The sequence below is a fragment of the Anoplopoma fimbria genome, chromosome 16 (assembly GCF_027596085.1).
Source record: "Anoplopoma fimbria isolate UVic2021 breed Golden Eagle Sablefish chromosome 16, Afim_UVic_2022, whole genome shotgun sequence".
In the NCBI taxonomy this organism is placed as follows: domain Eukaryota; kingdom Metazoa; phylum Chordata; class Actinopteri; order Perciformes; family Anoplopomatidae; genus Anoplopoma; species Anoplopoma fimbria.
The window spans coordinates 21,804,020-21,816,937 of NC_072464.1; the positions used below are offsets into that span (position 1 = coordinate 21,804,020).

The 12,918-nt window shown below is 38.7% G+C and overlaps 1 protein-coding gene across 2 annotated transcripts in view; it reads left to right on the forward strand.

The window, feature by feature from the left end:
• Positions 1-12,918, forward strand: part of LOC129104324 (diacylglycerol kinase beta) — a 78,971-nt gene that overhangs the window by 20,345 nt on the left and 45,708 nt on the right. For both annotated transcript variants that reach the window (XM_054614949.1, XM_054614950.1), the window contains 10 exons: positions 694-768; positions 1,691-1,810; positions 3,030-3,147; positions 3,659-3,747; positions 4,262-4,378; positions 5,356-5,454; positions 5,933-6,043; positions 6,145-6,218; positions 8,698-8,772; positions 12,715-12,800. In XM_054614949.1, coding sequence (XP_054470924.1) covers positions 694-768; positions 1,691-1,810; positions 3,030-3,147; positions 3,659-3,747; positions 4,262-4,378; positions 5,356-5,454; positions 5,933-6,043; positions 6,145-6,218; positions 8,698-8,772; positions 12,715-12,800 — 964 coding nt within the window. The remainder of the gene's footprint in view (positions 1-693; positions 769-1,690; positions 1,811-3,029; positions 3,148-3,658; positions 3,748-4,261; positions 4,379-5,355; positions 5,455-5,932; positions 6,044-6,144; positions 6,219-8,697; positions 8,773-12,714; positions 12,801-12,918) is intronic.

Below are 12,918 nucleotides of genomic sequence, written 5' to 3' on the forward strand. Positions count from 1 at the left end.
TGATTTGTGTCCTTTTTGTGGTTGTTTTGCATCTTGTTTTAGTAGTTTTGGTCAATTTGTAGTCATTTAGACTCCCTTTGCAGTGGCTTTTAGTCTATTTGTAGTCATTTCAAATCTTTTTGTATCTTTTTGTAGTTGTTTTGTGTCTATTTGTAATCATTTTGTCTCTTTGAAGTTGCTTTGTGTCTGTTTTTAATCATTTTATGATGTACTTCTTTGTTGTTGCTTTGGAACTTGTTATGGTTGTTGTGCATCTTGTTTTAGTAGTTCTGGTCAATTTGTATTCATTAAGAGTCTCTTTGAAGTAGTTTTGGTCGATTTCTTAGTCATTTAGAGTCTCTTTGTAGTTGCTTTTAGTCTATTTGTGGTCATTTCTAACCTTTTTGTAGTAGCTTTGTGTCACATTGTGGTTGTTTTGCATCTCTTCGTAGTTGATTTGTCTCTTTATATTCATTTTAGACTTTTTAGTCATTCTATGTGTCTTTGTGGTCATTCTGAGTCTCTCTCTCTACGCCTCTCTTTGAGTGCCCTTCATCATAGACTGCAACAGGGCGGCTCATTAATGTGTTAAAGCTGTTGTAGCAACCTGTCAATCACAAGGAGGGCCCGCCCTAAAGCATACCCTGCTTCATGGTCTATCTTACTCTAAATGGGACCATCATTTACTAAATGTCTTTGTCTTTCTTTCCGTAGGAGCTGGATCGCATCATCAATCAGATGGTGCACGTTGCAGAGTATCTGGAGTGGGATTCAACGGAACTGCGACCGGTGAGCCAACACACTCTCCAGTGTTATAAAGTCTGAGACAGAAACAGGAAGAGAGACGTGAACAGGTCCCTCTGTGAAGGGTTTATCATTATTTACTCAAACTGAATGCCAACTGAAACCTCGAGTGACATCCAGCAAGTGGATATGAGTTCCAAAAATGTAGAAAAACAAACACTAAAAAGCAGCTTAAAAAAAGCTTCTTTGATTTCTCAAAGAAAAGACAACTGGCTTGTTAGACGACAGTTCTTTCTTGAAAAGATTAATTCATTCGAAACTCTATTATTGGCACAAAATTCATAAATTCAAAAAAACACAAATGGTGACACTGAAAACACAATTTTTGCACATTTTATAAATAAAGTATGTTATACAGCTGAGTACCTCGAACATAAAACAGTTTCAAAGTTACTTAAAATATCTGTAATATCTGTATTACTGTCTGTTTATAAAAGTGCATTTAGTGTTTATATAACCGAGAAAATTCACAACACGTACAAAATTGGACAAAATTCTAAAGAAATAAAAGATAAATTAAAATGAAAACTAAAAATATTACAAATATGGCCAATACAATTATTGGGAAAGCACATAAACAACTGGGATTTACAGATAAAATGCAGGTAAAAAAGACTAATTGTGTCTGATCCTGTTCCCCTCTTTAAAGATTTCATAAAGCTGCCTTAGGCTGTGCAACCAAGAAAATTTGCGAAAAGTTATTATTATTATTATTAATATTATGCACAAGATGAAGCCTGAAGCTAATTTCCATATTTCTCCTTGCCTTGTCCTCATGGAACATTGTTCAACACAGTCTTATTATAATCTGAGAGTTCTGTTTTCATCCAGAGTGTGTCGTCGTCCTGTCACTGACTCTGTATCTACAGTCTTTGGTTTAAAGGACGATATATCTCTGTTACTTCAGATACTGAAGGAGATGATGGAAGAGATCGATTACGACAGAGACGGGACGGTCACACTGGAGGAGTGGATCAGAGGAGGCCTCACCACCATCCCTTTACTGGTCCTACTGGGCATGGAAACGGTACTTATCAAGTATTAACTGTATGCTTTGTCTTCACACGACTTTTTCACCTGCTAAAAAACTCTTTCTGGCTGTTGTGAGGCCGTTCTCTGTCAGCAACAATGAATGAAATGTACCTTATTTTAATACTAATATATTATTTTGTTACAACTGCTGGGAATTTAAACGTTACACAAAAAATACATGTTTCCTCTGTGTCGGAAGATGTCTTCACAAATGTGGTTTCGTGCATCGAGAACAGTAAATGCCCTGTATACGTTTTTATGAATGACCTGGACATTGTTTGGGACTTTTTTCACTCTGCTGGGACACTGCCTCTTAATTACCTCAAATATATTTTGTTGAGTCTTTGAATAGCAATTTCTTGTCACTTATTGATGATACTGTATACTTGTGATAAGCTCAGTAATAACATGGTAAAAGTGGGAGTGAGTATTGTAATATGTTGTTAACAATATGGTAACCTGCTAACAATAAAATGGTTCTATCTAAGCAATATTTATATTATCAAAAGGTCATATTGTGACATTAACGGGGTATTAACCTGATAATAATGAGGTAATAAGAGTGATGTTTTCACAATATGATAGGCAGCTTAATACCTTCAAAATCTCATTAAAATTGATAATTACCGTTTTTTATAACGCTGACATTTTTCCTCCCTTTCCCTCTCATAGTTTTAACTACTTGGAAACAGTTTTAACCATAATTCAGGGCGAAATTATACTTGAATTAATGTTTTTTATTAGATTATTATAGATTATTATCCTAGTATAGTTTATAATTTTCATTTCCAAGAGTTTTAACTGTTAATAAACCATATGCATCATCACAACCATGGCGTTCATTCTATATATTACCACATGATTACATTTGTCTTTTTGCACATTATAAAGTACTCTGAGTAAAAGTAAAGATACTTTGCTGCTTTTTGCACTTCTGTGCAATGGCGAGTTGAATCTAATCAAATTCAAATAACTTGTAATACTACTTGAGTAAAAGTCTTAAAGTATCTAATATTTACTGTACTTAAGTATCAAAAGTAATTTTCTGATATTAAATGTACTCTACTTGAGCTGTTTGCAAACAGGGAGCGTTTAATTGTGACAGATAAAGTGCATTCTGGGTCGGGTTATTGTTAATCTGAGAGTCCCTTAAAAGACCAGCCACCGAGAGGACAGCTTCAACTCTTCATCCGTCCTTTGTTGTCTCCTCCTAGAACGTACAGGAGGACGGGCAGCACGTTTGGCGTCTGAAGCACTTCAACAAGCCGGCCTACTGTAACTACTGCCACACCATGCTGCTGGGAGTCCGCAAGCAGGGCCTCTGCTGCTCATGTGAGTCTCTCTGTCTTTGTCTCCATGTTTTCTTCTTGTTGTATCCTCTCCTCTTTAACTCTGTCATTATCTCTTCGTCTGTTCCTCTTCCATCTCCAGCTGTCGTCCCCCCCACCCCTGCTCCCTTTTTACTCCCACCTGCATCTGACTCACATTTGTTGTTCCTGAGTGCCTCTGAGTCAATGTTGTTTTTCAATTAAAAAAGAAAAAAAAAAAAGAAAAGTCCTCACAGTCATCATTAAAAAAACATTAACAATGTTATCGCGTGTAATTTCGCCGGTGATTGAATTCTGCAGGGGAGCAGTTCTCCAGGCTGATGTTGTTTTCACAGTAGAACGCACAGCAGAACATCACATATTGAAATTATCTCTAATGTGGTAAACTTATTTTTTTTATCAAATCCCCTGCAAGCCTTGTTTTCAGTTAAGATGAGACAGGAATAATACGTGAAGATGCTTAATATAGCGTTAAATATTGACTGATGTTGTCTCTTGTTTTTTTTCCCCATAAGTATGCAAGTACACAGTGCACGAACGCTGTGTGTCCAAAGACATCGCTGCCTGCATCAGCACCTACGCCAAGTCACGGAGACACACCAACGTGAGTACGGAGCCATGAAAGGGTTCGTTCTGTGCAAGAAACACAGGAAGTGATGCTGCAGGGGCCATCGAGACACGAACACTGACCGGCCCTGTTTAGCAGATTCCCACTGTCTCATGGTCGTGTTTAATTGGGCGCCGAAGGATCATGGGATGGTCTGTGAGGTCACGCAAGGCTTCTTATCAAGTCAATATCCTCTGAATTGTAGCTTTGACGTGATTAGGCTCTGTGGAGTTGTTTTCTCCGGCTCAGGTCACATGCTGATTACTGTCTGTAGAGCTTTTAAATCATAATTATGACCAAAATTTAGTGGCAGAAGTCTGGCAAAAAAAAAAATATATAATTTGTATTTCTTGTGTTTTAGTTTATTTATTTCTCTATTGATTAATGAGTTTATTGACTTAGTTTTGTATTGAAATGAATTATTTTCTTGCTGATTCTTTTATTTATTATGGAATAAATAAATAAATGTTAAATAACTTTGAACACTGATTTGTTTTTTAACTCCTTACAGGCTATGCAGCATGTTTGGATGGAGGGAAACTCTCCTGCCAAGTGCGACCGCTGTCACAGAAGCATCAAGTGTTACCAGGGCCTGACGGGCCTGCACTGTGTCTGGTGTCAGATCTCTGTGAGTGGCTGCTTCATGTAGACACAGATTAATCTGACCAGGTTACACTTTAATCTGTATTAATCTGTCACTGTCATTTAATGGAGAGTATGTTTTTATGGTTTATCCTTCTTTAAGTGCATTATGAATATTAACACGTGAGTAATGGCCATTATAAAGTTTCTTGCTTTAAGGTTTATTAGGTACACGTAGCTCAAAACTACTGCAGTCTAATACAAAAAACTACCTTCATCAATTTTATAATGTACATTTTTTTTAAAAGCTGTTATAGAGAGGTGTTAATTCAACTGTATGTTTTTTTTATACTGATATATGTTCCTATTATTTTGTCCAACAGAAACACCTCCCTATATGTGATGTAGTTAAACAGCATCACAAACTACAGCCTTCAAAATGATCATATATTTTAATGAAGACCTTTGAAACAGTTTCAATAAAAACTGAACTGAAGTCAGTTGGACCAAATAAAGTGGAATCTGAATGTACATTAATTCCCTAAAATGTGACTTATAACTAAATATAAGCCAAACCCAACATGTTGACCCTAAACTCTATTGGTTTATTTGAATGGATCACCCTTTTGTACCCATAATGTACTGTGTGAGCAACTCTTATGTCACCAAAATCACTGATTATACACATTTGAATATATTTTACTCTGCATCGCTCTTCAAATCCACTAGATGTCACCGCTGACATGCAGTTTGCTAAACATCAATCCTGCTGTCAAAACTCTTAAATTCACACATCAGTTGTTCTCATTTCAACATTAAAATGTATTCTGCATAGAAATACAAACTTTTTTCTTTTGGATTAATACCACATGATCTGGTCCATAATCTGTGTATACCATGAGGATAAACAACCTTTCAAAAGTAAAGTGTTGCATTCTGGTTCAACGTTAAGACACACCGAGTCTCACAGATGGATTTACGCCCACAGTTCTTATGTTTCTGCCTCTGCTCTCCTCCCTGTAGCTCCATAATAAGTGTGCGTCTAATGTGAAGCCGGAGTGTGATGGAGGAGCCTTGAGGGACCACACTCTGTTGCCCTCGTACATCTGCCCCGTCGTCTTGGTGAGGTTGCTGTTTTTCCTGTGTCAACATGGGTTCTATCCACTTTTCAGCTGTTCATCTGCAGCTCAGTACCATCCAAATAACAAAACCAACTACATTTTTTGCCATATTTTGAGCAATTTTGGAGTGGAAAGTTGCTATAAATAGTCTCAATTTAACAGATTTCATCCATCAAGTCATGTCATACCCATTCTCACCAAACACCTGCATCAATTTCACACTTAGTGATGATTCTATTTACGGGTTGGTGGTCTGACTTCTCAATTTTCCCCTAAAATACCTCATTGACAAGCCGATTTATATGCATATTACCTACGTTCATAGTGGGCATTTCATACATTAATACAAGGCCCATGCACCTGCAGACTTATTTAAAACTCATCTGATTTATAAAGCAAGAGTTCATGCAGGAAGTTTTATAAATCATTGTTTGGAGTGCACATCTGTGTGTCGATAACAGTCTTCCTCCTCTCACCAGGACCGTCATTCTGTGGTGAAGCGTGGCGAGGGGGAGTCGCCGCCCAGCACCAGCCCTGATGACATCAATCAAACTTTCAAGTTCTCCCCTGGAGACGGACAAGCACTGCAGGTATGTGCAGCAGCCGTCCTTCCCGTCGGTTGTTGTGGTGACCACACAAAAAGCTGGTTAGCAGATGCCTGAGGCTGTTTTTCTTCTTTTCCTGTCTCCAGATCACCCCTCTCCCAGGCACTCACCCGCTCCTGGTGCTGGTCAATCCCAAGAGTGGAGGGAGGCAGGGGGAGCGGTAAGTTCCCTCCACCCACAGACTGTCTGGTCAGGTGGTCTGTCTTTTTACATTCACTGCAAATGTCATGTATGGAGGCCACGCATAGAGGTTTTTTTGTTTTTTTATCAGATTTTTTTGTGAATGGTATTCTTTGTGAGAAAAAAAAATAGGATTTAATACTTTTAACTTTATATGTTAATAGTTTATTTTCCTTTTCAGATTGTCTTTAATCTTTTGCTAACTTTAAGCTTTTCCATTTAAGCTTTCAATTTTTGCATTTTCATTCAAGTCTTGAAATTAATATTTCACAATATCCATTTGTCAATTCAGCATAATTTTAATTCGAATTTTCAGTTTCCTTTTTTCTTTTTTTAGCATTTAATTATGGTTGATTTAGTATGATATGATAATAGTTTATTTGCCACTTTCTTTTTTAATTTTAAATGCTCACATTATTTATTCTGGGTAAAAATGATCCTTCCTACAAACACTTTCATTAGCCATTTATTTATTGACTTTTTTAAATATATATTTTTTGATTTTAAAAGAGCTTTAAATATAATGTATAAATCCAGTACAGGATCTACCTGTGGTGTATGTAATGAGGAAATCAACTATAGGACACACATGCATGATTAAATTACACTTTCATTAGAGCAGTGGTTCTCAAATGGGGGTACGTGTACCCCTGGGGTTACGTGAAGGCACTCCAGGGGGTACGTGAGATTTTTAAAAAATATATTTAAAATTAGCATCCATTCAAAAATCCTTTGAAAATAGTCATTTAATAAATATTCAATAAAATACAAGTGAAGTATGGCTATTCAATTTCATTATCCTAAAAAACAGTGGAGTCGTGGTTGAAGCGTAGCAGCAATGCTGCTGAAAACACGGAGGGACAAGTGCCAAAGAAGGCGAAACCAGAGCCGGCAAAATTCTGTCAGTATTCAGTTGTTCACAGGGGGTACATCACTGAAAAAAGGTTGAGAACCACTGCATTAGAGGACTATTGGGCCAATCTGTTTCCATTGATTTCTGTCACAGAGGGTGCTGTATGTTCTCCACCTCCCTGTTGTCCCTTTGAACGCTGAAATCTAAAGATGACAAGGGGCTTATTCAGGCTTTAAATAAACGTCTTCATTGTTTCTTTCTCTTCCCACCGACGGTACCACACAACAGAGACCAATCATACCCGGTTGTTCCGCATCGGCCTGTCACATCACCATGGCAACCCACTTTTTATTGCCATTAGGAAGGAAATTGTTCTCTATTAATAGACATTACACGAAGAAAAAAACAAAACAACAGGAAACCAGAGGCTATTTTTGTTTGTGTGAAAACATTTTCTGATTCAGTTTCGTAGCGCGTTTAATTTGATTGATTAACTTATCAGAAGTTGTATAAGCAGCAATAACACATTATCATTATCATTATGACACGTTGTCATTTCTCACTGATTTTCCATTATTTGTCTTTTTTATCCACTGACTACTATGAACTTCCCTCAAGTACCTTTGCGTAGTGTAGATTTCTAATACCAAGGCTGAGGTATCTATTAACTTATTATCATAAATATATGCAGTATATTTAAATACATTGGCGAGCCTCATTCTGGATAGAAGAAGCATATTAGCAGCCAGTAAAGTTGCCTGCATGAGAAGTGCAATAGGAGTTTTTTTTTGCAGGCTTTAATGGGCATTTTACGTAACCTTCACAAGGTTACAGGAAAACTGCTGTGTCGACGCGCAGCCCGCTAAAACACTGACAGTTTCAGAGAGCGAAGAGATGGAGGAGATAGAAGAGTGAAGAGCATGCAAACTAAAACTCTCCACTTCTTCATCTCTTTAAATATTATGCCTCCTCTTCCTGATCTCTGAAATGATTATTTTCTGTGCATGACTATTTCTGCAGAATAGATTATTTAAGATGTGTGTGTGGAGGTTGAACAGAAGTCACTTCACATGCTTTCAGTGAATCTTTAAAGACCTGTCACCATACTTTTTTGGGGACGAGATGTACTGCGTTAAACAATATTATTATCATTTAATGCATGTGGTGGTTCTTTTGTAATTTTTCTAAAAAGTTGCATCAGGAGAGAAGCAAAAGACGGATGATGAGAGTAAATGGCGTGTCTTTGCTTGCATCGTGTGTCTTTATCTCTACATCACAGCACTGCGAATCATCAGACATTTATTGCACCATGTGACGTGCCCTAAAAGTAATATTATTGTCTGACAACCATGATTTCATTAAACCCATCCAGCACGGTGTGACGCGCTGTTAACCTGCAGAATCGCTGTTATTTCACAGTGTGTAGCGGCCTTGAGAGTCTGAGATTCTTTTAATTCTTTTAACAAATAGATGAACACTCTTTCATAACCTGGAACATTCAGCTTGTATAAGTCTGATATAATAATTAGCGTTTTGTGTAAGTAGGTCAATCCATGGGAGCTCAGTGTTTTTCTAACTTGTGTCCTGTCTTTGTTTTCTCTTCCAGGGTACTGAGGAAGTTCAGGTACCTACTAAACCCCAGGCAGGTGTACAGTTTGGAGCAAGGTGGACCAATGGTAGGGTAAGTCTGCTGGAATCATCTCTTTGTTTCTATTGTTATGTCTTTGAATAGATAGAAAAAAACCATCTATTTCGCAGCACACTGTTAATGTGGGCCTCAGGAATCAGAGGGTTGTCAAGTTGATTTTTTTTGTTTGTTTCAGGACATGGTGTAAGGTTAATAATTGTTTTTTAAATTAAAATCTGATCAATACAGAATTCAGAGCATATCTGTTAGCCTCATCAGGGATCTCAGCATGCCGTTTGGCTGAGCCGGAGGCTAGCAGCAAACGGTGCTAAAAGTGCCAAGGCAGCGGTTGCTGACAGCGCTGAATAGGGTGGGCGCTATGCTTCCTCGACGTCGGCCATTAGCTAGACAGTGGTGCACGCTCACATGCAGTAACATGCACTAAAGGGCTGCTATGTCACCAAAGAACAGAGAAGCTCAGGTTACAACTCACTTAATGGGAGAGCGACTTCTGTCTCTGCTCAGGTAGACTTTACTCCACTTCATCTATAGTAATGCTCTGAATGTGGAATTTAGCACCTCTACATGTATCATGCAAAAATATAGTGTGAAGTTTTTATTGAGTTGAGTGATTAGAGATTGGTCATTTGGTTTTTAGAAATTTCTTATTTTTCTTATTTTTCGTATTTTTATATTGCGTATCTTTCTAAAAGAAAGGGGGTCATAGCTACGACTGCAGCGTAAAAGTTTCACTACATAAACACACAGATAAAAGACCTAAAACCAAACAGCAAAAAGTTAAAAGAAGATTAAAACATTTTCACATTAAACAGACAAACAGACTTGAAACATAAAAGCAAATTGCATCAATCACATAAAATAGTTTTGGATTATTATACAGGTCTGCACCAGCCTGTTAGAGCATATAACAAAATTAAATCTTCAGTTGATCTTTCAATGGATAAAGAAGTCAGACACAAATAAATAAAGCTGTTACTCATTAAAAGATGAAATGCAGGTCTGTTTTATTGTACTGTGACTTTAAGCTGGGTCGGGAGTTTGCGTTTCAGAACGAGACGAACATCGTGTATATAAAGAACAGTTAATTATTGTTCAGCCAGGCAGCTGAGCCGTCAGACCAGCACCTCTTGACTTCATGTCAAACTAACCAGTGGAGGTCGGTGAAGGGGAATGGGAACACGGCTTTGCTGGCGCGCTGTGCATTTGACCTCTTGACACGCACACACTCGCTCATATGCCGGAGCTGGAGCACAGCCTGTACTCTGAAATGAATGCTGCTGCAGAAAGAAAGAAAAAAAGCCCAACGCAGCTCACGGGCTGTAAATGCTTTACCTTGAAGGTGAAGCACACCCCGTCTCCACCCTTTCACTTCCATGTGTTTGAATATCTCTCCTCCTCTTCTGTTCACGTTTCTCTCTCTCTCTCTCTCTCTCTCTCTCTGTCAGTCATGACTAGCAGAGCCGCCGCTGCCCTCGAGAGCCCATTGTTGGGAAAAGCGACACAATGACGCACTGGGGTGTTACTGCAGATGACACATGCGGCGTCAAACAGAAAACGCCGTGTTTACTCTAATGTGAAACTGGACACCGGCAAAAGATATTGTGATCTGAGCCTTTGGAAATTGTAATTTCCTCAAACTGTACTTTAACTGTGTCACAGTTCAGGGATACAACTTTTCTGAACTGAACAGAGTTTAAAAAAAACAGGAATTCCCAAAGTATCATCACTTATCATGGATTTGAGGTCAAAACTGGTTTAATATTTGTCACTTTTATTCATCCTCAGCATGTTTCATCTCTTCTTCATCGCTTCTCTCTCTAAATATTCAATTGCTCTAGCCTTCCACGCTATCTTTGACAAAGAACTTTTATTGCAATTTGGACTAACATTTATTATGAGTCCCTTTTTTTTTGTGCACGTGGTCCATTATTCTAATATGTCTTAGAGCAGGAGGGATGTAACGCTGTTATTGCTGAGCAGTGGGAGAGTTGTGCTGCTGCTGAGAGGAGGAGAGAGGCTCTACAGTATGCACAAGTGAATATTAACACACGCATACAAATAAACACAAAGGGCTTAATGAAGGTCTGTTGACACGTAGAGGGTTAACCTGCTCTCAGCTGAGCTCTCCACAACTGTTACCATGGGCTCCCTAGCAACAGCCTCGGCAGGCTTTGAGCTGAGAGGAAGCTTACGCTGACTAATTTGTTTAGGGGATGCAATTCCTCGCTGTGTCTTTCAGTCATCACAAACATTGTTTCAGCTCCTTCCATTAACGTGAAACCTCCATTAGCTCATTGTTGCGCACGTTGCTCCTAACCTCTCATGCATGAAGCAGAGCTACAAAACGGGATTAGCTGGCTTAGTTCCAATTTTAAGCAGTCAAGGAGGGGTTTGGTGGGATACGATATACAGATCCAGGTCGTGGTAATGTCCAGAAATGTTAGGCTTTTTAGGAATATATGTTTATATAAAAAAAAAAAAAAGCTAGCAATTTTGATTTTTTCAGGTACCAGTGAGATATGAAATCGGATCCAGGAAGTCTAGTTGCCAGTATGAAGGCTTATCAGACACCAAATCAAAGCACAGCGGTTTATAAAACTCTGACACACTATTTGGAAACTCACGGTTGCAACTATTTTAACTCTCATCGAGACGATTGTAACGTAAACTGTGGCTTTCAAGTTATAAATCACACTACCAGATTACCATTACATTACGCATGTCGCATTGTGGTCCAGAAACATTTTACCAAGTTTAACCTTTTTGCCGAATGACCCGGTGGACTGGTCTCATCCAAATGAATATAGAGGCTAAAGTCAGAGTGAATGAATCGTAAATCCATCTTTCAATGTGTTCCAACTTCCCTTCTGTCTCTGAAGACGTTGCAGATGGGAAGATGGGTATAAAATGAATAGTTTTGATTTTTAAGAGGCTTTCAATTTCCTGAAATAGTGACATTGTAGTTTTTTGGTAAACATTTCTCAATCAGGAGGAAATACTGCCTCCCACAAGAGTCTACGATGAACACGAGTTTGGCCTTAGAACGTGAATCCAATAATCCAATTAGATTGATGCGCCTTTTGTTATAGGTCACTCTCACTTCACAAAAACTATGGGCACCAAAGGGTGGGTAAATTATTCTGGACTGACCATCAGGCACAGTGAGTTTTTGAGCTGCTGGTTGCAGCTAATAAACTACAGTGTCCTTGTTCATCATAATAAACGAACATATCTACCAGTCAAACCTTGCGGCTCATTGATGTGTTTTTGGACAACAATGGAGCTCCATGGCAAATAGGAATGAGATATATCAGGCTTTGGCTACATAGAAAGATCAATTCATCTTTGTTTTTGGTCTTTTCGTGTGATTTGTTTACAGCGAGAAAACTAACATCGCCATATTTATCCTTTAGGTTAGTGCGGAGTGAGCCAGAGCTTATCACCATCTACAAGCATTCGCTGACGACACCACGTAATCTTTATTTTAAGATGTAGACGTGGTTTAGAGGGTCCATGGACCAGGTGGTCGGTGTGAAAGGGGTCCGTCTCCTGTATGCAGCTGTCTCATGATGGAGAGAGATGAAAGCTACTGTCGACACCTTTGTCCCAACCAACATTAAAGGTCCCTTTGAAGGGCACGCACTCTGGGACTATGGTTTCTAGGGAAAGGAGAGGAGTGAACACAGCTGGAAGGGGGCACACATTGATTAAACTCTCTCTACCTCCCTCCCTCACTGTCTCTCTCTCTGTCTCTTTACCCATCAGCCTCGCAGCTCGGTTCATTAAATCATTCAGAGAATAGAAAATCCCTGTCTTAACTGTTCTGAAATCCGATCACCAGATTTATCGTCTTTAATACACACTGACATTGGGATTGAGGAGTCTTGTGTAGCACTAGGCCAAACAATGTATTTTGTGAAAACACTTGTTTTGTTTCTGCATGTTTTAGTTAAATCTAATCTTTTCTCATTTTAGGCTCAACTTTTTCCATGATGTCCCTGATTTCCGGGTGCTTGCTTGCGGAGGTGACGGCACTGTGGGCTGGATCCTCGACTGTATAGGTACACACATTTTAATAACAAAATGACCTAATAGTTAACAACGTGGATCATCTTATCAAAGTTTGGGCCACGATGACATTGTACTCACCAAATTACAGCTGGGGGAGGTAGTTTATTT